Source organism: Streptopelia decaocto (genome assembly GCF_964273445.1).
Source record: "Streptopelia decaocto genome assembly, chromosome: 2".
In the NCBI taxonomy this organism is placed as follows: domain Eukaryota; kingdom Metazoa; phylum Chordata; class Aves; order Columbiformes; family Columbidae; genus Streptopelia; species Streptopelia decaocto.
In genome coordinates this window covers 152,147,223-152,170,122 of record NC_138655.1, presented here as the reverse complement: position 1 = coordinate 152,170,122, position 22,900 = coordinate 152,147,223, and the positions used below count along the sequence as shown (strand labels likewise).

The following is a 22,900-nucleotide window of genomic DNA, read 5'->3' as shown; positions in this document are numbered from 1 at the left end:
TCAGCTGCAGCAGCCTAGATAGCTCAGGTTTGGTGTACATGCAGCCCTTCAACCCATATGTACTGCCTAAACCTTGAGAAAAATCCATGTATCTCCAGCTGGAGACTTGATCCTCTGGTCTAGCCCATGGCTGTTCCTCCAAGTGTCTCTTAGATCATAAGGATCCTTCCCAAGGCATTTATTTACTGCCAGGGTTTTATTTCCTGCTGGGCTGTTAAGGATGGGTTCCCTAGCAGTGACAGTGAGCCTGGGGCATGCAGAGCAGTCTGCCACTGCCTTAGAATCATAGAATCATTTCAGTTGGAAGACACCCTCAAGATTATTGAGTCCAAACATAACGTAGCTCTGTCACTAAACCATGTCCCTAAGAACCTCATCTACAGATCTTTTAAACACCTCCAGGGATGGTGACTCAACCATTTCTCTGAGGCGCCTGTTCCAACATCTGACAATCCTTTCTGTGAAGAAGTTCTTCCTAACATCCAATGAACCTTCCCTGGTACACTTTGAGGCCATTTCCTCTCATCCTATCACTTGTTACTGGGGAGAAGAGATGGACATCCTCCATGCTACAACCCCTTGTCAGATAGCCTTGCCCAGCTCTGATTTTCCCTGCACACCTTCCCCCAGTACGTGGGACTAAGCACCAGTTGCACAGACACACACACATCACACAGCCCACAGTGTTTCTGCTCCTGAGTGAAACACATTTTCTGGAATCAAATGAAGAAAGAAGGACTGATCTTAAAAAAGAAAAAAGAAAAAAAAAAAACATGCAAAGGGAAAAAAAGAGAGGAAAGACTTTTTTCTTACAGTCAGTTGTGATTTCGTAGGGGGAGTTGAGGCGTGCATCTCCGCAGGGTGATGTGCTCACGTACAGATGGAACAGGATGTTCTCCCGCAGCCTGTAGCCTCCCTCTTTTAATCGCACGAAGATTGATCGCTCCCAGTCTTCTCGCCGTTTGCTATGATCACAAAAGAGGTTCCAGGTCATTTGTTACATGCCAAATCAGAAACACTTCTGCTCTCTCTCTCTGTTTTTCTCCCTCTGTTTGTTTGTTTTTATTAGCACCTGGCATCATATATTTCACCTAGTGACAACAAGAGAAAAACAATAAGCTTCTCCAAGTGAAGAAATGTGTGAAAGGGGTCAAAACTGTCGAAGTGCTGCTGGTTTGCTCACCTAGAATATATTCTGACAACAAAATATGTGGATTTTTGAAGGGTAACTCTCCTTCTTCACATGCATGGATGCATAAACACACTGATTTAGAAGAGGTTCTGGTGCATGAAGCAAGGAAAAGTTCTCTTAGGCTCTTATGTGAACAAATCAGCTCTAGTCATCACAGTGCCTAGGCATGTGTTTAAATCCCATTAACATCATTGCAATTGAGATGTGTGTTTATATGCTCTGCTGAAAAGGGCCTCTAATGAAGCACCCAGATTTTATGACCCCTGCCAACCCTCTCTGCTCCCCAGGTGCTGCTTTTCTTCCCCGTTCAACCAGAGCCACTACAAGTGCTCCAGCTAAGCCAGCAACATCTTGATCAGTTTGCATTTTTGGAAATCAGAAGCCATCCTGAAAAGTGAGGAGAAAACTTGTGTGGGCTTTTCTCATCTGGGTTGAAAAAGATACTTATTAAGATGAGGCTTTTATCTTTGCAGTGGTTCAGCAGCTAGATGGGGACACAGCGCACATATTCCATTAGCAACAGCTGCCCGGGAGACCAAACCCTCCCAGTCCTGCAGTTTGCAGCAATAGCTAACATTAAGGCTATGCTGCCGCCCGGCTCCTCGGATGATTTACATTTGGGAAGACATGGGTGATTTCTCTGACAGACAGCTGCCTTTAATATGTACATTTGGGTGATGGTTGTGACTATAATTTTGAAGGTGAAAATGTGATTAGTGAAATTATGATGAAAGGCTCCTTTCCCTCTGGTGCCCTGGTCTTTTCCCTCAAAAACTCAAGAGTCTTTTTGTAGGAATATCTCTGAACAGAACAGCATCTGTGGGTGATGTTTTTCCTAGGAGGCTCTTAATAAGCCAGAATCCTGCCCATTTAATTCACCATAGGACAGCCCATTAACCAAGGCGATTTCTGCTGGTTTCTCTGCCTTCTCTAAGTGTAAATAGGGGTGCTTTCTACTCAGCCTCGGAGCAAATCCCGGGCTTTAATCCAAGCTGCCTCTGCCTGTTTTCTCCTTTCTCTGTGCTATTGAAGCTGTTTGGTTGTCACTCTTCCATGGTTTGGGTGTTTTGTCATTTTTTGATGCCGGGATGCGTTTGCTGTCAGGAGGAATTTACAGGCACATTAGCTCGCCTGTCAGGAACAGGGAGCCACACGGGCTGTGAGCCGGGGCTGCCACACGCAGCTCCCTCGTTTTCCGCTGGCTGTGGTGGAATTTCCCAACTGCACTAATTATATTATCGCTCTGATAAAAGCTTCTGAAATAATAAAATACTTGTAAGTCCTGCTGCTTGGACTTAAGAGCAGTAACAGTTTTAAATAATTCACTGCAAAGCTGTGCAGTCTTAACGTCTACTGTTATTGTGTTAAACCTCACCAGAGTGGGGGGCAGCTTGCGATACTTAGAAACAGTTGCTATGTAGGGTTGGAGCAGCCATTCTTTGGGCTGGATTTCAGGAGTTCACAGTAATCAGCACCCATCCTGTTTTTATCAGTTACTGTTTTTCACTGATTAACCTTGCTCTCTTCCTTCTCCCTGAGCATGAAGAAGGGTCTGTGGCCAGTGAGGCTGATGGGTTGGGTGACAGACAGCTGCTCTAAAAAGAGATGGCAGGGCTGGAGGGCAAGGCAGCTTGACTCTTCCTCCGGGAGGCTGAGATCCTTCATATCACATATGGTCCTGACCTGCCTTTGGGATGGTTTTCTGCAGGCTGAACTCAAACATGAGATTCATCCTTGCACAGTGGCTGAATAGATTTAGCAATGAAACTCTGAGAGTACTGTTATAAAACAGTTTGAGATGCAATACTGTCTGCTGTGGCTTAGCAGAGAGTCTTGTGTGTGGGATGCTTGGGGGATTTCAAAACTCAGGGGGACCCAAGGACCTCATAAAAATGGTCCAGGTGGAGCATGAGATGCACTCTGCAAAGTCACTTCTCCCCCAGAACCAGTGCACTTCTCCCTTCCCTCTGGGACAGTCGTTTTGGGCTGTGAGGGGGAGAATGAGTTGGCAGAAGCAGTGACACTTTGCAATGTCACTTTTCACAGCCACACACACCTGCATAAAACAATGAACAGAGAAGGCCACGGTGAGCCCACAAATGTCACTCATTAAAGTGTGTTTTCCACATGCTGGCAGTGACTGAAAGAGCAGAATTTGCCCCTAAAACCTAGCCTGTTATGAATTTCTGTGGGAAAGTTAGAATTCGAGGATGATTCAAGAGGAACATTTTAGCATATTCTTAATTCTGATCTTGTGCTTAAATTAATTATCTAGCATAAGATGCATATATTTTGAGCTGACTTGAAGAAGAGTTAAGCATGTACTTATGGTTTAAGATATGTGAAACATTTTGCTGAAAAAAGTCCTTCCCTCTAAAAGAGAAGCAGAGGAGCTGTTTTTAGCATGTAAATGTATGTATGGGAAGTTTCTAGTACTACGTAATGTGGCATGGCATCCTAGAGAAACTAGCAGCAGGTTTAAAAGGGAAGGAGCTGTATTAATTAAGAGGCTAGTAGGACAAAAATAAGAAATATTATATGTATAAAAAGCAGCTGTTTTTCATGGAAAAAAAACTTAACTGGTCTGGATGAAGACTATTCCTTGCTTCTTGTGTATAAAATAAACAGCCAGTTGCATCTGACTTGCTGGAAGAATTTAGCTTCTGGGAAAATCGTCCCTCCAGCACCTGCAGGGTCACTACAGCAGCAAGACTGCTATGGTGCTGGTTTATTTTAAGAATAGGCTATTAGTTTTATTTTTCTTTAAAAAAGAAAAGTTGGATTTTCTTTTCTTCCATATCGGCCAGTTTGGATAAATAATTCCACTGAAATCCATGTGAATTTTCTGCCATCATTGCAAGAGATTCAGACTGTGGTATTTGTGTACTTTTCCATGGTGATTTTCAGAAAAAGCTTCTCAAAAGGTCTTTCCTGTCCTTCCTTTGTACATCAGAAAAATTACGTCTTACTTTTCATCTTTTTCGTGAAAGTCTTGAGAACTGGAGGATTATGGTTGTCATAAAAATGAAATCTGGGAGTGGTAAGAGTTTTAATCAGACTGGGATAGAAGCTGTCAGGTTTTAGTTGTGCTTTTAGCTTTTATTTAACTCAAGCTCTAGACAATGAATTGTTGAAAGGAAGTTTCCTTTTGAAGTATTTGTCACTCTTGCTTCTTAGTGAGGATAAAGTTCCCATTCTGGAACTCTCTTTCCCAAGGAAAGTCAGGAAAGCCACACTTCTAAATTTAGCAATATGAAGAGAAGGAAAAAAAATAATTTACATAACACTGCAACTTTGGCTTGTGGATGGGATTGTTCTGCAGTTTAAACATCTGAAGCGCTCATCCTATGCTCTTTTTATAGAAATGGAAAAAAATCTGTCCCAGTATGTGACAATTCATCTCACCCACAATAGATATCTGAATAGGTCTGCTGAGTCCCACTCCAAAGATGCCCGTCTCTCTCCAGTGGTGACAAAAGGAGCCTTGGGAGTCTAGTTCCCACTTGTGAACTTTTTGACATCTCGAGTAAGGTGTCAAGAAGTAAATTCAACTCAATGAATCCATCTCTCCTGGTCATTAATTCTCTGTCCTGGCCCTTGCTTTCTCCAGCCTCCTTGTCCCTGCTTTCTGAAGCCTCCAAGCTACACTTGGGCAAGTAGATGTTTTGCTTTCACTGAGGTCAATGACAGCATTTGTAAATTTTGGAGAAGAGGTTCCTTTTCAAGGACAGTATCATATAGAAAAATAAGTCTTGTGTTGGAAATTCCTGAAGTTTGAAATACAGCTGAGAAGATCAATTTAAGCAGGTACATTTGGTGGAGGAAGATTTGTGGAAAATAGGGAGTACTCTTGACAGAACAAACTTGCCTGTTCAAAAGGGGGGAATAGAAAATTTAAGCTATTTGAGGCAAGAACTATTCTTTTTTTTTTTTTTTTTTTAGGTTAGGGAAACATCTTTTTGGTCTCAGTTCATATACGACTTTGTACAACAGCTTAATGGCCTGGGAGGTGACTTTAATCTGAGTTAGGCTAATGCAAATGCATATCAGTGCAGAAGCCACCGGTGTGTTTCCCACAGGCCTGAGGAGCTGGTGTGTAGGGAGTCCCAGTGGAGCTGAGTTAGCATGTTGGTCCTAAAAAGCCTGTCCTTTTAGCTGTGCAGTAGCACTGTGTGCTCTGGTTTCTCTACCAGTGAGAGTTGTCTCTCTTTTTCTGGAGAAAAAGGGGTAAATGTGACTTCAATGTGTTTTTCATTTCATTCTGAACACCCCTTGTTTTCTCGCCATATGACAAAAGTCCCAATGATGGCATAAAACTGGGTGTAGCAATAAATACTAGAATTGAAGAATATATTATAACACACAGTTTTGCTTCCCTATGAACTTTAAGAAAGCAAAATCTGATTTGACAATATTTTCAGCTCAGTCTTTCAAAGGTGCTTAGCCTTGACAATTTTGGTTGAGATTTTTATCACATGTGTGGGTCAGGGAAGCAGTAGTGCCTGCTCTTGCCTGAACAGCGACTGATTTGAAGTTATTGTGAACAGAGCTTGTGCTGCACTGAGGATTCTTGTAACAAAAGACTGTTAACATTGATCCAAATAAAATAATAATATGACTGAACATGTTAGGGAGGTGGATCAATACAATAGTTTAAGATACAGTGGTAGCGTTTGTTTCCCAAGAGACGGTAGCACAAAGCAAGTACTAGGGCTGCTACAGTGCTGAAAATAATTTAATGTAAACTTGAAAGCAACTCAGATTGAAATAGAGAGAATATTGGTTTTGATTAAGCCCTTCAAGGCTCTTTTCCCCCTTTGTTAGCCAAGCTCATCTACTCAATATACTCTCTTGCCTTCAACACCAGCCTGAAGTGGAACTAACCATTACTCTGGTTACTGTAGCTACGGTGCACCAGTATTGTAGGTGCTCACAGGAACATACAATCCTGCTCAGATTAATCCTTGTGTCTGTGACTTGATGCAAAACCTTCTGAAGTCACAGGGAGTTTTTGCACTGAAGTTGATGGCCTTCAGGTAAAGTCACATGAAAATGCAAGCAAGAAGGGAGGGCAGAGGAACGATCTGTAGATGAGGCCTCTTTGTTTGTTTCCTTTCCTTGCTTCATTCCTTGGTGCCTTCCATATAATAAATACCACTTCAGCTTCACTTCTGCTCATAGATCTGCTTTCATAGGATCATAGCATAATTCATGCTGGAAACAGCCTCAGGTCTCTAGTCCAACCTCCTATTCAGAGCAGTTTGCCAGGTTGTTCAGGGTTTTATGCACTTAGGTTTTGAAAATCTCCAAGACAGGAGAGAGACTCCACAGCCCTGCTGGGTGACCTGTTCCACTGCTTGCCTATTCCCATAGGGACTGTTGTCCTAATATTCAGACTGAGCTTCTCTTGTTTCAGTGTGTGCCTGTTGTCCGTCATCTTCACCTTAGTAAAGATGCCAGCTCCATCATGCTGTCAACATATATTCTGCTGGGTCTGCCATCCCATCTCCAGGCTCACCAAGCCCAACTCCTTCAGCCCCTCCACATGGGCCAGACCCTGAGCATCCAGGTGGTCTCTGCTGAACCTGTTTTGGCTTCAGATGGTTGATGTCCTTCCTGGACTAGGGGACCAAAATTTCTCATGGTATTGTAGATGTGGTCTAACGAGTGCTTAGTAGCGGGGGATGATCACACCCCTTGACTGACTCTTCATAGCGTCTGGGATCCTGTTGACCCTCTTTGCTGCCAGGCACACCACTGTCTCATTTTCAGCTTGCTGTTTGCCTACAAACCCTGTCTCTTTTCAGCAGAGCTGCTTCTCAGCCAGTAAGGCTCCAGCCTGTATTTTTGCAGGTCGTTCTTTCTTCCTTGGTGCGGAACTTTCCATTTGTCCTTGTTGAGTTTTCTTTCAAAGTTCCTGCTGGCCTAGTGTTCCAGCCTGTCTGGATGGCAGCGCAGCCCTTTAGCATATTGACTGGTCCTCCCCACAATTTGGTGTTCTCTGCAAAGCTTACAAGCAAACACTATATAGCTTTTTCCACATTGTTCATAGACTTGAATGGCAAGGTCCCAAAATAGACTCTGTGGTATCCTGCTTGTTACCAGCTTCTGGGCAGTGTATGACTCGTTAACCATTTAAATGGTGACAAGGTGATTTTGGCTCAAGATAGGATCAGTAATTCCTCTGTAATGATTCTACATGTGATAATGTTTTGAAATATCATAAAGAAGGAGTGAGTGATAGCATCTTGCACTTTGGCACAAAGTTTACTGTACTGTTAACACTCATTGGTTCTCTAGTGAGTCAAAGAAGGCATTAATGATCAATAAATCACTTTCTTGAGTTATTTCAGCAGCAGCAAGGAAGAAAGGAAAATGTCTGCAGTGAGCAAAATGATCCCCTTCTAGTCTCTGGCCAGTGAATGTTGCTAATAAGCTTGCATGTAAAGATTTGTACAAAATCATCAGGCTTCATAAAATCCAACTTTATGAGTCATATCTAATAGCTACTGGAAGAAAATCAGCTGAAGTAGAGGAGCTCATGACCCAACACTCCAGACTATCTAACTCTCTCATTTTTTTCTGTGCAGTACATTGGTCCTTCATCAGTCAAAGACTCAGAAACAATAACATAAAGAAACAAAAAGTTCAGATGTCTGGAGGATGGATCTGTTCCACTGAAGGCTGTATAACATTCCCCAAGCATCAACAGAATTCAGTTACCTTAAGTGTAACTCCAGCTGTGAGTAGAGGAAGTGAACAAATGCCCTCCTTGCCACAATTTCTGCATGGCAGTCGTTGACCGCAAGCCCCTGGTCATTAATGTATTCCCCATTTATACATTTGGTACCCGATGACAGCACAATAACCTGAGCTTGCCTGATGTCCAAACCTGCAGGAAGAAAAACAAAAGGGTTGTGAAATCGCTGGGGGTGAGTATGATATCATAATTGTTAAAGTTCTCTCAGCCCATGCTTTGATGTGGCAGCCCAGACAGCCCTAATGAAATACTTGTAAAGGTGATTATATGGCCTTTGGAATATGCAGGAATATCACATCTCTGTGTTATTAGAATAATAAGAGCTCTATTTCAGTCTCGTTGCTAATTCCAAGATAAAAGCTTGCCAGGAAGTTTACTTGTTAAATCAATAACTACATCATAGGAGAGCACATGCTGTAGGGAGGTAATAAAGCTCTCCTGCAGTGCTGATAAATGACCAGGTTTTTATGAGCTGTTGAAGCCATTTTCTGGTGGGAACACACACTCCCTGTAATGTTAGGTTTCATTGCTGTTGCACTATAAGTACTAAATAAAATGTAAGTAACACTTCTGGAGCTGCTCTTTAAAAAATTCAGAGAACAAACAGATCAGACTTTCACTGCAGTTTCCTTTTCATTTCTTCAAGAAAGGCTACATTGGTGCCTTTTCCATAGAGGTCCCAAGGATGGAGCATGCATCACTGAGACCAGCTTTATTTCTTCATTGCCTCTCCACATAATGGTGAAGGCAGCCGAAAGACATGCCTTTCTTGGTCCAGATAGGCACTTTCTAGGATTAAATCCTGATTTCTTTGGAGTCAGTGGCAAAATGCTTACAGACTTCAACAGGACCTGGGTTTTACTGTAAAATGTAGCTCATTCAGCTCTGTGGACTGTTTCGAAGAATAGTTAAGAGTGAACTGAGCCCAAACTGAAATCACCCATTGAACAGTACATTTTGGGGTACATCTCTTAATACCAAAGAACTGAGGAGCAACTCTTGGGAAAAAGGACTTTTCTGGCTGACAGGTGCTTCCTCTAGATGTGACAAAGTAGCCTAAGAGTGTTGGACTCTGACAGCTGCACGTGGCTGTGTGTAGGCATTAACACTTGTACAGTATAGCAAGTCAGACTGCTGTCACATGAGATGTCCTTGGTGATCTGCTTGACCTCTGGTTGCTGCTCCAGGGAGGTGGGGATGTCCAGGAGGTTCTGTGCCCTCCTCACGTGTCTCACATCGTCATCCATAAGGTGACTCAGTGGGAATGGATGCCCGTGTTTAAGCAACTGAATCAAGCCCTCAAAGCTTGATGCATCAGTGACTAAAGACTGGCCTGAGGCTGCAAGTACCCACAGGGGGAATGGAAACAATCTCACCATGTTTCTGTGATACTGCTTTAGCTGTAGAAAAGCTTTAGGCATTATTTTATAGAGTCAGCAATATTTTTTTTTCTTATTATGGAGCCTATTGGGTGGCAGATAAACTAAGAAATTGTAGAGATTTTCTGAGTTGTAAGCACCACGCTTGGGGCCACGTTCTCTCATAAGATCTATTGGTGTGTTATAAGAAAGCAGCTGAATGGGGAAGGAAAACATTTTAAACATGAAGGGCTGGTGCTGCCAGTGATGTTCCAGTTTGTAAATAGGACCAATAATACTTCATAATCTCCACACAACTTTGGGACTAGTGGTGGATGCTATGCTACAGCACTGTTGCCATGCTTAATCTATATAATAGCAAATGATAAAATCATCTCATACCTATATCATTATGTTAGCTACACTTGTAGTCCAAAAGGTTTAGTAGTGTTGTGGCATCACAACATTGTGACGTTTGTAGGACAGGTATAAGTATTGTGAAAAATTCAATTAATTGCACCTGGCTGCCTCATTGTGACAGCCTCATGTAGAAGTAGTTATAGGTACTAGTGACAAAGTACACATCACTGTATGCCTGTGCAGGAAGTGTAATCTGTATCTGCTACTATACGTGTCCCTAAAAAGGTGTTGGGAGTAAAAAAAAAAAGAATAGCTGTCAATCTAGAAAACCCGAGAAGTGGAGATGGGAGCACATGGGAGAATGCAGTGGAGAAATGCAGTTACAAAGTAATTGTGTTTCTTCTAGTTTTATTACTAGATAAAAAGTTGAAGTGGACGAATGTCTCCTTCTGTACAAAGAAAGGTGTTTGTACATTAGAATTGCTTTGATGTTACTTTGCTTTAGCATGACTGCTTTCATGAGAAAAATAATAGGTATCTTAGATCAGAAACATGTTCCTCTAGTTAATTGTGTCTTTCACATGGACTAACACCAAAATTTTCATGAGGCGCTGCCTGCAACAGTGGTGTTTGAGTCCCACCCAGCATTTCAAAAAGTAGGATACTCTTTCCTATGCAGTATTTAGTATTTTCTTTGTTTGGAAGGTCAATGATAAGAGCCAGGTAGTTTTTAATTCTATTTTATGTATTTACCAATGTAGACAGAGTCTTATTTTCCTCAGGGCAGCACAAGTGCACCAGGAGGCAATTCCCTTGTTCAGAAACCCATGAGCCTTTCTCCCTGCACCTGAGGACCCCTGTCAATACTCCTTCTCAGGGCAGTGAGACTGACTGCTCTCTTCTCCTTACATTAGCATAGTCCTGATGTGCCTCCTCCTCTGCCCCCTTACCTCGCAGCCAAACAACCCACCCTGCAAATGCAGAGCAAACCACCTGGGGAAGCCATCCTGCTCTCCTGCTCTCCAGGAGCCATACCTTACTCACCTTTTATTATTTCAAACATCTTATCCAGAAATAAGTTTTACTCTCTCTCCTCTAGTATGAGTGTAAGATGATGAACGCACTCAGGGTTTTCTGTGAGGTCTGGATTTATTCAGGAATGAAACATAAAGGCACCCAACTGATGCACTGATAATGTGAATCGCTCTGATGTTGTGTGCTGTCACATGTCCACTTGTACAGTAACAGCAAGTGTGCTTGGGGTGCCCATTTTTGGGTGAATTAACTCCATATGTTGGCTTTTGGTGAAATGGGGCCCCTGTATGTAGTCATGTGAGGAAACAGCCTGGGGTGTCTGCAGTCCTGGCAATGAGCACATGTTTGCAGAACATCACTTAGATTTTGCCTGGGGCTGGAGGCAATGGTTTCCAAGAATTTGCAGAATCAGTCTGAGTGTTAAGCATTAAGAATCTCCATGCATTTTCCATTTGCAATGACAGAAATGAATCCATGTTCCTCCATGCTCAGAAATACCCAAGAGTTATGTCTCACTACAACGGCACTCAGAAACACAGATGTACACGTCTTATGCATTAGCTCTGAAATGTTTACACCTCACTGGGGAGAGAAATGGGGAAAGTGATCTGTGACCAATGTAGCACCATTCATTGTTGCATGCAAGGGAATCCAACATGATGAGAAATACTTCCAACAACATGACAGTTGCCCAATGTGTTCAGGAGTATAGATGCTAACAGATTGTCCCCTTCCACGCCTTGTTTTGAACATACATAGAGTTGAAGTTTTATCCCCTGTGAAATGCTGGAAAACAGGAGAAATTTGTCTCTGAGAATAAGACACATGATGCCTAGTTGATGAAGGCAAATTTTAACATTGACTGATCACATTGGCATTTTAGACAGCATTTCCAACTCTTGAGCTTAACTACTTGCTGCAGTGATTCAGAATTAATAGGCACTTCTGTACATTTGTCTATTTCACATAAAAACCAGCCATTATTAACTGTTTTTATTAGTGTTTACTTATTTCGCCTGCAGAATAGTTCAGATTTCTCAAGTGATTTCTATTTACAAATGTCAAGCTACCTCCTAAACATTGATTACTTTAACATCAGACGTGTGGCAGATCTAGACTGAGTACATCACCAAGTTGTGCCTAGAAAAGTTACAGTGTTGAGTGTGTCAAAATCCTAAACTAGCACTAACCTTGCCCCATCAGCCATATCCCACCTTCCCTGCTTCAGGGTATATAGTAGTGTAAGGTCCTAGGTGAGGATTCCTCTTGTCAAGACCCGTGTTCTCACTGAGGGGGCCCGATCTCACATGAAAGACCCAGAGATTATCTGTGTTCAAGAAGAAATGGGCTATATTATTATGACCTTAACTCCTGACCCATCGACTGTCAGAGCTCATGAGGCATTTCTTTCCCTCGCTGCCTTCAGCAGAGTAATGTTTGAGAAGACATTAGGTTAAAAGTAACTAGTGAACGATTTATAACAGGCACCTGCATTAGGTTTCTATTATTTGCCTAAAGACTCCTAATAGTTTTCAATTTGAAAAGGAAATGGAGCAGGGCAAAGGGAATTGAGGAGCTGTGTCAGCACATCAGCTGGGTCCTGGCTAACGCTGTGTTGGCAGGGACAGCCAAGAGAGTGGGAAAGGAATTCCCCACCTTTTATTTTCAAAAATTCTGCCAATTAATTAGCTGCATTATAGAACAAAGCCATACCCATAAATGACTCACTGGCTTTGATCACAGATTCAGTCTAATGGTCTGGTGAGGCAAAGAGTCTTTCCTGTGCTCTGCTGAAAGCTGGAACCCCCCCAGCTCCAGCAGGCAGGGTCTCCTCTCACAGCCAGGCAGGGGGGACCTCCACCCCACTAATGTTCATTTTTTGTGTGTCTGTGATAGTCCACATCATAGCTGAGCCATCAGAAAGAAAATGGGGTTTATTATAAGCTATTTTCAGTTTGCTGACACCAGCCATGGGAATCATTTCAGCTATTCTGGACAACTAGAGTTTATGTGTCTGTAGCTGAGCTAATTGCTGTAGGACTCTCTTTATAGTCAACGGAGAGGAACTTTCCCGGGAGGTGATTCATCTGGCCTATTTTAGAAATTTGCTTTTGGATAGTCTTAATTAAGAGGTGTAATTACACCTCAATATTGCCAGCTTATCGTCATGAACTCTGAAGACGTATAGACAGCCAGCAGAAGTACAGCTTTCCATACTATAGACAGCTGCTTGTGGGAAGATTTCTTATTGTAAGTAACCATGTGCAAATCAAAACTTCTCAAGTCATAAGATGGCAAGCAGAGTAAATGTAGTGTCTTTTACATTTTTTTTCCTAATGTTTAAACTTTTTGAGGTAATTTTTTCAGGATCAAGGATAATTGTGTTAATAATAAATTCATGGATGGTCATATTGCCTTGAGCAGAGCCATTACACACATGACCTACATGACCTCCCAAAACATCATTTCTGCATCCACAAAGATTGCAAAAGAAATTATTCAGAAAGGTGCTGATGGAAGAGATAGTAAGCAAGAAAAAATACAAAGGTTTGCTCAGCAAATAAGTTGGATATATGGAACAGCCTGACATCTTATGGACTACAGTTATGAGCTGTGCTTTTAAATCAGTCATGACTGTAAACCCAGTATCTACACCCATCTGCTTCGAGACACAGCTCTACCAATAAAACTAGGGACTTTTGACTAGTCTAATCAATGTTTCTACTGACTTTAATAGAGTTACTCTCACTTCTAGTGTGCTATGATCATTAAGACCTTCCATAATACAGAATTTGTAGCCCTGCATATTTATGTGTTGGAAAAGGAAAATCAAAATCACTCGGTGATTGCAAGAGGTGTTGACTGTTACATGCAATCAGAAAACTGCATTTGCCAACATGAAATCTGAATCACATCGGCTGTATATCGGAGAACTTCTGTGAAATTCAGTGAGCTTAATTCACATCGAAAAGGATGGAGTTTGCAACTGCTAATTCCAGCATACAACTGGGATCACACTTTGGCTTCTCAGCAGCTGACACAACATATAGAGAAACACCAGTCAGTATGCTGCATGATTTAGACCTTGCTAGCGGTAATGAAATCTATCTTCTTTTCCAACATGACACTGTGAAGACAACTCACTGCTTGGAATGTATTAACTATAAATGAGAAAAAATAATCCAAAAAATCAGGTTTGATTAATTAAAAAAATTCACCTCTTTTATGGGGTTGGATACAACTGACACAAAACCCTACGCAGTATAAAGGAAAGCCAGAAATAATGATAGTGTAACATCAGCCTTTGTGAATAATTCATGGGGTACAATTTCATGTTATTTTAAATGGTGCTGCTTCTCTCTCTGATAAGCAATAATTTTATGTTCTTTCTTTACCTTTTTTAACAAATCAGTCAAAAGGATTGTCTATTGTTATCTACAAAAAAGTATATTTGGAATAATTTTCAAGGCAGCTTAAGAGAGCTCTGATCACAGAGGATTTTTTTTTTTTTTTTGTAATACCCTCTACTTGCAGCTGAATAACTTCAGGTTTCCATTTCAGGTTTGTTTAGGGGAGAAAACTTCTTGATGCTACATAGCACTGACAAGCCCCACATTATTCTCTGTTATCATCTTCCTTGGCAGCTCTACCACATCCTTAGAATGGCTTTAATTTTGTAATAAGAGACAGCCAAGATGTGAAAGGGCAGTGATGCTGGAAAAGCTGCCTGTGGGGACATGCCACAGGCACAGCCCTGTGCCCCACTGCCCCATGGCAAGTCCTTGAGGTGGTGCAGAGCCCTGCGGAGGGACTGCACTTGTTACTCTGGCTATGGGCAACGTCCCACACAAAATGCTTCTGCAAAAGCGGCAAAGAGCTCTTCTCCCTGTCTCCTCCCTGCAAAACAGCAGGAAAAGAACATGCTTCTCTGAAAAGGACTTGAAACCATTGCTCCTGTTTGTTAATACTTTACAGGGGTAGGTCTGTGGTTAGAAGTGAGGGATGTGTTTACCCAGGTCTGTCCCTCCATTTGCCCTGTAGTTTGGTGATGCATCTACGACTCCCTCTTTTCTGAGGTTTCAAGAGGAGTGAAATCAAGATGCATATGCAAGGAGGGAGCTGAGGATTGAGGGACCAGTGTGTGTGCCATGGCATACCCTACCCTTCAGTTTTAATGTAGAATATGTCATCCTGACAGAGGGAGCTCTGCTGTCCCCAGCTCTGCATTGAGAACAAAACATGCTTGTGACTGCAAAAAAAGAAGAATATATAGCCATAAGAGAACAATCGTGTAGAACTGGCATGATTAACAGCATGCATATAGCTATTAACAGTATGCATTTATATGCCAGCCATAAAGACTCTGCTGCAGCTCAATTTTTTCTCTCAGTTTTCTAATGTACCAGTGGTGGTGATTGCGATCTGAACTGACGAGAGCCTGGGACTTCAGTGAGCACCCTGGTTGTATCCCAGAGCTCACACCTGGGTGTCCCGAGGAGCAGTCCCAAGGTGGATCGTGCTGCTGATGTGAAGAAATGGCTGACTAAAAAATCAAGAAGGAAGAAATACGTTAAGGGCTTGTGAAACATAATAGCAGAAGTTTGAATAAAAGGCAAATACATAGCTAGCAAATATTAGGAATAAAGAAGTTGGTAGCAGTGAGGTTAAAGGTATGTAGGGGTTTAAAATGAATGTAGTCTTTGAAATGCTGGAGTTGCAAAGGGATTTCTTTTCCTGACGTCAAACTGCGGGTTACGTGAAAGCGAATATATTGTACCTCTGTGGAAAGAGAGGGTGTAGAGGGAACCTCTGAGAGCCTTGTATTTTCTTCCTTTACTAACGTGTTGGGTAATCCTGCCTCTGACTACACTGCTAAGGGAAGGCTATTCTCTGCAGTGCTCTTCATCCTCCTCAGTGAATGAGCAGGGGCAGATGCACAATTCTCTCTCCTCTGATCTCTGACCCCTCTGTGCTGAAGCAAGAGCCAGGGTATTGTCTGAGAGCAGCTGTGACTCTCCTTTCACAGCCAGGCACAGTAAACGTCCCCCAATACCATGGGGTGTTTCTTTGTGAACAAGTTGCAAATTCAGTTCCTCCAGAAGAAGAATACCTTTCTGACACAAGCCAGCGTCAAGCTGCTCAGTCACATCATCGGATGCCTGAAAAAGGACTCTTGCAAGAGTCCATTTTGCAAGATGTTTCTGTGCAGGTCTTTCCAGTAAGTCTCATTCACAGGAAGGACTTCCCAGCCCAGAAAATAATGAAGAGGCTGTTGCCAAAGTGGAGATGAATCAGAAACCAGAGGGGAAACTGCTGAGGGCTGCAGAGGAGGGTGACCCAGCACGGAAAAATACCAAAATTAAATATGTAAACCTTCATTAAGTGACACCTATGAAAGTGGTATAAGTGCTTCCAAGTGTCTGAAGGGTGCAAACCACAATGAGAGAGGTGGGTACAAAATAGACAATTCAGCACATTATAACTGAGGACCTGGGACGAAACCACAGAAAATAAAAGTCAGGCTGAATAACTGGTGAGAATTATTAACAATGAGGTCCGTTAGACTAGAATGGTCTCCCAAGGTAGTGTTGAAAGCCCCGTTGCTAATTGATTCATTTAAATCTAGACCGCAAAATGCACTTGGGAACATGCCACAGGGAACAATTTTGTGCTTGCAGGGAAATGGACTGGATGACTTAGTGGTCTTTCCCAGTTCTAATTTCTATGGTTCATTTCTCTCATTCCTTTAGTGGATGGAAAGGATAAAATCCCATCAGCTTTGGTACTGAGGAGTGTGGAAGGAGACAGTGCTGTGGTTGCAAGCACCAGTGCCCTTTGCCTTCCCTTCCTTTCCTCAATGGGGGCTTTGGAAATCTGGAGGGGGAGGAGGGACAGCCAGCCTAGCCCCTGTATACTTTGTCCCCATGCCAAATACACAAGGATTTGTTTTTAACCTGAATTGATAGTGGCAGGATCAATGTTATTTGAGGGTCCTTTCCTTTCATGTGAGTTTGAACAATGTTTTTCTCCTCAGGAACAGAGCTGTGTAGGAGCTTACAGATAATTCTTATTTTTTAAACACTGCACTTTTCCTGCCAGGTCCTCAGTGCAGATATCTGTGTTTCTCTATTAAACGCTGTGCTACTGATATCTGAGAATTAAGCAAATTGACAGTCTTATATGCTAGATGCTAGTGACATCCTTAATTGCAGGGAGAAAGGATGAAATACTGACTGTGGATTTTGGCAGATAAGTCCAGGAGGAACTTTTTTTTCCCCCTTCCTTAAGCGTACTTGCATTTAAAAAGTCTTCTTATGTATGTTATTAGGCCAGTAAAGTAAAAGCAATGGTTGATGTTACTAAGCCTGTATTAATCCAAGAAACTTCTGTTTTTAGGATGAGATGCACTCTTTGTATTGAGATTGGGTCCATTTCCAGTTTGGCTTATCACAGAGCAGAATGAAAGCTTGAAATTTCCAGCTCCTGGCTTCACACACTTGGGGATGGAAACAGAAGTGCTGATTTTTCATTTCCATGTTTTATGTTAATTATTATACCTATCTTTGTGGCCAATGCAATTATATGTGACACAAAGCCAGAGCCTTGTCTGCATCGCATCCAGGATTTGAGAGATGTCAGTTACTATTTCAATCAGAAATATTCTCTAAACAGCAAGAACCAAAAGCTAAGTCCAGAGACAGTAAATGGTCTGGGACAAAAGGCTCAGTGTCTGGGAAGAGCCAACTGCTCTGAAATGCAAACCAGAACAACCAGTAGGCCCAGAGGGGAAGAAGATGTTTGCTGCTGGAGCTGCCCAGAAGGCACCAGTAAGATTTGCTGGAGAAACCTATAGCTTGTGTAGCAGGTGGAAAATGGGGGCTCAGTTCCCTTCCCAGGCTGGGTCATTCTCCCATAGCAGTGCCTAAACCTGGGAATTTTGCCCTGTGCTATCAAACAGCTAAGAGAACAGAGTCAGGTTAGACAATAACAGCAGGAGGGGCTGTTGTGCTGGTTGGGGAGCTCACCTCAAAAAGTGAAGCTCTGGTTCTGGACTTACTCCCAGGCGGCACATGCGTTTTATCTTATTTAGTGTAATTCAACCTGGAGAAACGACCTTGAACTTCATTTTCCCCGCTCTGTGCAGGGTTACAGGGCTACGTCCCATCTCATATTTTCTAAGTAATGTATCTTCAGCTATTTTCTGTTCCTTAGCACTGATTTAACAGAAAAGAAGAGGGAACACCTACTGTTGCTCTTGTAGGGGGCGTACTTGCAGTGGCATGCCTATGCCCATATTTAAAAAAAAGTGAACAACCTGGTGGAGCCGCAGTTTTAACTGCAGAACCTCAGATGTTTTTTGAGCTGGAATTTGAAAACCTAAATCTGTTCGGCTAGCGGAATCGTCATCTGCCCATTATAGGCCCACATTACAAAATCTAGGAATAAAGTTGCAGCTGCAGAAAAGGGGTGTTCTTATGGAGTTCAAAGTTATTTGGAGAGAATCTGAAGATTGTTAGTTTAAGGTTTATAAACGGAGGAAAACAGATTTCTGAGAAAGAGGGATTTATATGTTTTTTAACTATATATCTATGTACCTATTTTAAAACATTTTGAAAAAAACCTGTCACGTGGTGGTGATGTGTCAACCTGAGCACATTTCAGAGGTGGATAATGTTTCCAAGAATTTCAAATGACTTTGGGCCTCCTCCATATGAGCACCAGGCAGCAGAAGGTGAAGAGACTATGAGATTTTCAAAAGCATGTCAGCAGTTTGGGCACCCAGTGTTGATTTGGGGAATTTAAGTCTCATAGGAACACTGAGTCTCACTGGGACCAGGTTTTAGCACCTATCTAACTATGCAAAAGGGACCCAGGGGCCTGTATTACCCTGTGAGTCTTCTTGAAGGCACCTGCCCTGGGCACTAACCTATACATTATTCTCAGTTCCTTTAAATGGTTTGAATCCAGCCTGGGATGGAGTAGATTCTCTGCATAAGGCATGAATTTTCTACTGTGTTTTACTACTTTTCAACTTTCCTATTTAAACTAAGGATCAGAAACCAATTGGCCATCAGTATTCCTGACTGTACTTGGAAATCAGGCTTTTTGAATCTTAATATGACTGTAAAGATCCACGGAGACATATTGTCAACTTTACTTTTTTCTGTTATTCCACTTAGCAATGATTAAGATCCGTTCCATGAGATACAAATGATAATTTCCCATCTTTTATCACAGCATGAAATTGCTACTTAGGGCTCTTTTGTCCAGTTCATCTTTATTTCATACATGATAACTGAGAAGACCTCCTAGTTTGCTTTTAACATCAAAATGATTGTCAGTCTAAAATAAAAAAAAATAGAAGAAGGGAGAAAATTGAAGTGAGAAATCAACTCATAACCTTTTTCTCTGAATGCCATGCTCCTGTGAAAAGGACTGAATTTTCTTAATGCTCCATTTTTAACAGAAGGCATGACAAAAAGTTCCTATCAGTATTTAAACTGCTAAGATTTGTCAAACACAAATGGGAAAATAGTGTTTAAATAGCAGTCTCATTTTGTCCATAATGACTATGGGAGGTTTTGTTCTTTTTTTTTTTTTTTTTTTTTTTTTTTTTTTTTTTTTTCCAGAAAGGACTTCAGCATTAATAGATCATCTCTGTATTGAGTGACATGAATTCTTTACTTCACCCAGTGTTTTCAGGTAGAGAACAAATGTGTGGCCATATCTGTTCAGAGCTGCAAAGGCAAACTCTGCCCATGGTGTAAACAAACAGTGCCAGTGCTGCCTGTCTTTAGGTCGCAGCAGTTGGTGTACAGCTCACTCCTCCACCTCCTACCCCACCTCCTGGTCTGGGGCTTCCCATCTCCGGGCTCTGGGGGACAGGGGACAGACAGAACTGTCCACACTCTCTCCTCCATGCACCGGTAAAGCTGTGTGTCCTGGTTGGTGACCCATGGTGGAGCTGTGATCTTCACCAAGCCCTGAAAGAGCAGTTTCTCACCAGCAGCCCCTCAGCCTCCTGTTCTGTTTAATAATCTGTGAGTTCATGCACCAGGACAGGGGTATGTGCGAGTGCTGCAGTTTTGCATTTGTTGGCCTGTGTTAGAAAATTTTGGCTTACTTGCCCTTAGTTTTTTACAACTGTATCAACTGGCCTAATAATAATAATTACAAAAATTATTTCTCCCTGCAAACTTCTCAATAAAATGTACAGTAGACTGGTTCATGACAATAAAATAACCTTCAACTGATCTAGTTGAAAATGACGCTGCTCATTGCAGGCGGGTTGGACTAGGTAACTTTTAAATGTCCCTTCCAACCCAAACTATTCTATGGTGTCCCAGCTGCACCTGAGAGACAGAGGCACAAAGGAAGAGGGGAGATGGTAGGTTATCTTAATCTGTTACAGCAAGAAACATTATGTCCAGCTATTGTTGAACACCCTGAAATGAAATATTGGTTGATCCAACAGCCACACATCCACTCAGCCTCTTGATCACTCCCCTCTCCTGTGGGATTGGGAGAAAATAGAGAGAAGGCAAGAAGACAAGTGGATCGAGATAATGATAGTTCATGGTTGTTTGGAAAGACAAATGCCACAAATTCAAATGTCTCTCCTTTCTCCTTCTTTCCCTGAGTTTTTAGTGCTTTTTACAATGCTGTATGGTATGGTATATCCCCTTCAACAGCTGGGCACAGCTGTCCTGGCTATATCCCCTCCCAGCCTATTGCTCACCTCCAGCCTACCTGTTGGGGATGAGGACAGGAGAGAGAGAAAGTCATGACACTTTGCAAGCACTGTCCAGTAATAGCCTGGATATGTGTGTTCTGAGGTGATGCTTTGTGTTGCGATGTTGGCTGGGCTGTTTTCTCTGCAGGTGAAGTGGTGGTCTTAATTTTACCATATGTGAACACACCATATCTTCAGAAAAGTTAGGAGAACAACTGTGGATAGTCTGTATGCAACAAAACTTAGGTCCTCATATTAATCCAATGCTATAATAACAAGTATACTTATTGTTCTGCTTGAAGATCTTCTGTGTGAATATGGCTTGCTGTATTTTGAAGATTTGAATGTAATGTCTTACTTGTTTAACAATTTTTCCTAGACTCAAACAATTTTTGATAGAACAATTTTCTCTTAATGTGTTTCAACAAAATTAGAACATGTTAGAGGACCGACAGATTTCAAATATGTTATAACTGGAGAACTGTTAAATAATTTACTTCAACCATTCCATCTTTTGAAATGTTTAGTTTAAGATCTATTATGTGAGTTTTTGGATTATTATTATATTCAATTACTATATTACATCAGATAACATCACATCAGCTGGTCTCCAGTGGGATAATTTGCTCCTACCTAGGTAGATTTTTTCAAGGTTATCTTGATGACTACTAATCAAATGTGTTGAAAACTTTTATAGAAATGCATCAAGATTTTAACTTTTCATCACAATTCAGAGCAAAGCATATCTAAATACATTGGACTGCCTGTTTTTCTGATTAGCAGTTTGTTACTGCAGAGCATTCACAGTCAGTCAATAACATAATTTTCTACATTTTTTTTCTTTATCATACTTTGGAATTTGCCCTGGGTGCTACAGCATAAGTCAATTACTGTGCCCAAATGTAACTCTCTTTGGTTTCCCTGGGAAACTGAAATGGCAGAAAAAATGTCAGAGTTCAGGAAAAGAAAACCAATCTAGCACACTTCTGTTTTGTCTGTAGAGATTTTGTATTATTTTAACAGCAGTTATCAGAGAATCACATTGTGCTTTTTACCAGCTTTGTCCGAAAACTGTACAAGCGCAGATAAACCTGTTTTCAGTCGGGATGACATTAAGTTGAAACAAAGGTAAAAACAATTTTTGTTTCTTATAGTTGCGTGCAGTTCTAAATACAGCAAAACATTACCAGATTTGTTTTTGTTGATGTCATTAGTAAGTTGTTTGCAGAGATCTAAGTGTTTCCTGACAAATTCTATGTTAAAAACACAGGAAATTGCTACTTACTTGAGTGTTTGATATGGAAAACCTGTCTGTGTTATCTTTGAACAGAGTGTGCCAAGATCCTTGCTACCTTTGGGAATGACAGTGGGGAACAGACCACAAATCTACAACTTTAATACAGAAAATAATGACACAAATGGGAAATGATTCCTCTTGCCATGGTTGGCAGACATTCTCCTGCTGGAAGGAACTAAAATCCTCCTGGAAAATTTACCAAGAGAAGTCTGTTTCTAGCTTTGCATCTCTTCTGAATCACTTCATGTCTGTGAATTTCTTTTCTAGGCTCCACAAAACCAGTAAGATATTGACAAATCGGATGGCTGACAGATGGAAGGAGTTCATAAAAGTGAATTCAGAATTAAAAAAGAAGCTTGGAGTGAAATGGTTTATAAACACAACTAAAATTATACTTTGTCTCAATGCTGACTAAGAAGAAATATGAAATACAAAAGTGGAAAATCCCACTAAGGGCAGAGGACTCAGAAAAACCCAGTGGGAGACACTTTCAGCCCTTCCCCAAAGAACTGCCCAGAAAAGCTAGCAGGGGTCTGGATGTGCCCCTTCCCTCCCCTAGCACTCCACGCACACAGCAGTCACAATTTTGGAAGTTATGATTCCTTTGGTTGGCTTCTCTTACCCTATGGTGTGAGGTTTTACACTGTCCATATACTGCTGCTTTGGCCATATGGCAATGGGGCTGCATTGGCCCCATCACGCTCTTTAAAGCAGGTTTAGGCCTGTGCTAAAGGATGCAGTGGCTGTACCATGGCAAGATAAGAAAGAGATTGAATTCTTACAGGGAAAATACACACTGATTGTAAGAAAACTGAACAGGGACACTGAGGTGGGAACAGTCTCCCCTCAAAAAGTGGTTAAAGCACCAGTTCTTGGCTCCTGTAACTCAGCTTCTTATAAAAGGCATATTTAAATGTTCTTCCTTGTGGTTCCTCCTGCTTGCAAATAGCTCCTCTAAATAAATTACAACACTTTGTTTAAATCTGGTGAGTAGGGTCTAAGGTAGTCAAGAAATCTGACTATGACAAGGCAGCTGGTATTTTGGGTCTAGTGGGCACCTGTCACATCCCAAAGTCAATCACACTCTCAGTTTTATTTTTCTTTGTACTGTATATGTCTCCTGTGGTCTATAGGACTTATATACCAGATTTTGCATTTGTACAGT

At 41.7% G+C, this 22,900-nt stretch overlaps 1 protein-coding gene across 1 annotated transcript in view; it reads right to left on the bottom strand.

Annotated features, from left to right (window-relative positions):
* ADARB2 (adenosine deaminase RNA specific B2 (inactive)) overlaps positions 1-22,900 on the bottom strand; it is a gene marked incomplete at its 3' end in the record, with an annotated part of 313,548 nt that overhangs the window by 36,705 nt on the left and 253,943 nt on the right. The window contains exons 5-6 of the mRNA XM_082045835.1: positions 7,916-8,084; positions 814-965 (exon numbers count right to left, since the gene is read on the bottom strand). Of these exons, the coding sequence (XP_081901961.1) occupies positions 814-965; positions 7,916-8,084 (321 nt within the window). The remainder of the gene's footprint in view (positions 1-813; positions 966-7,915; positions 8,085-22,900) is intronic.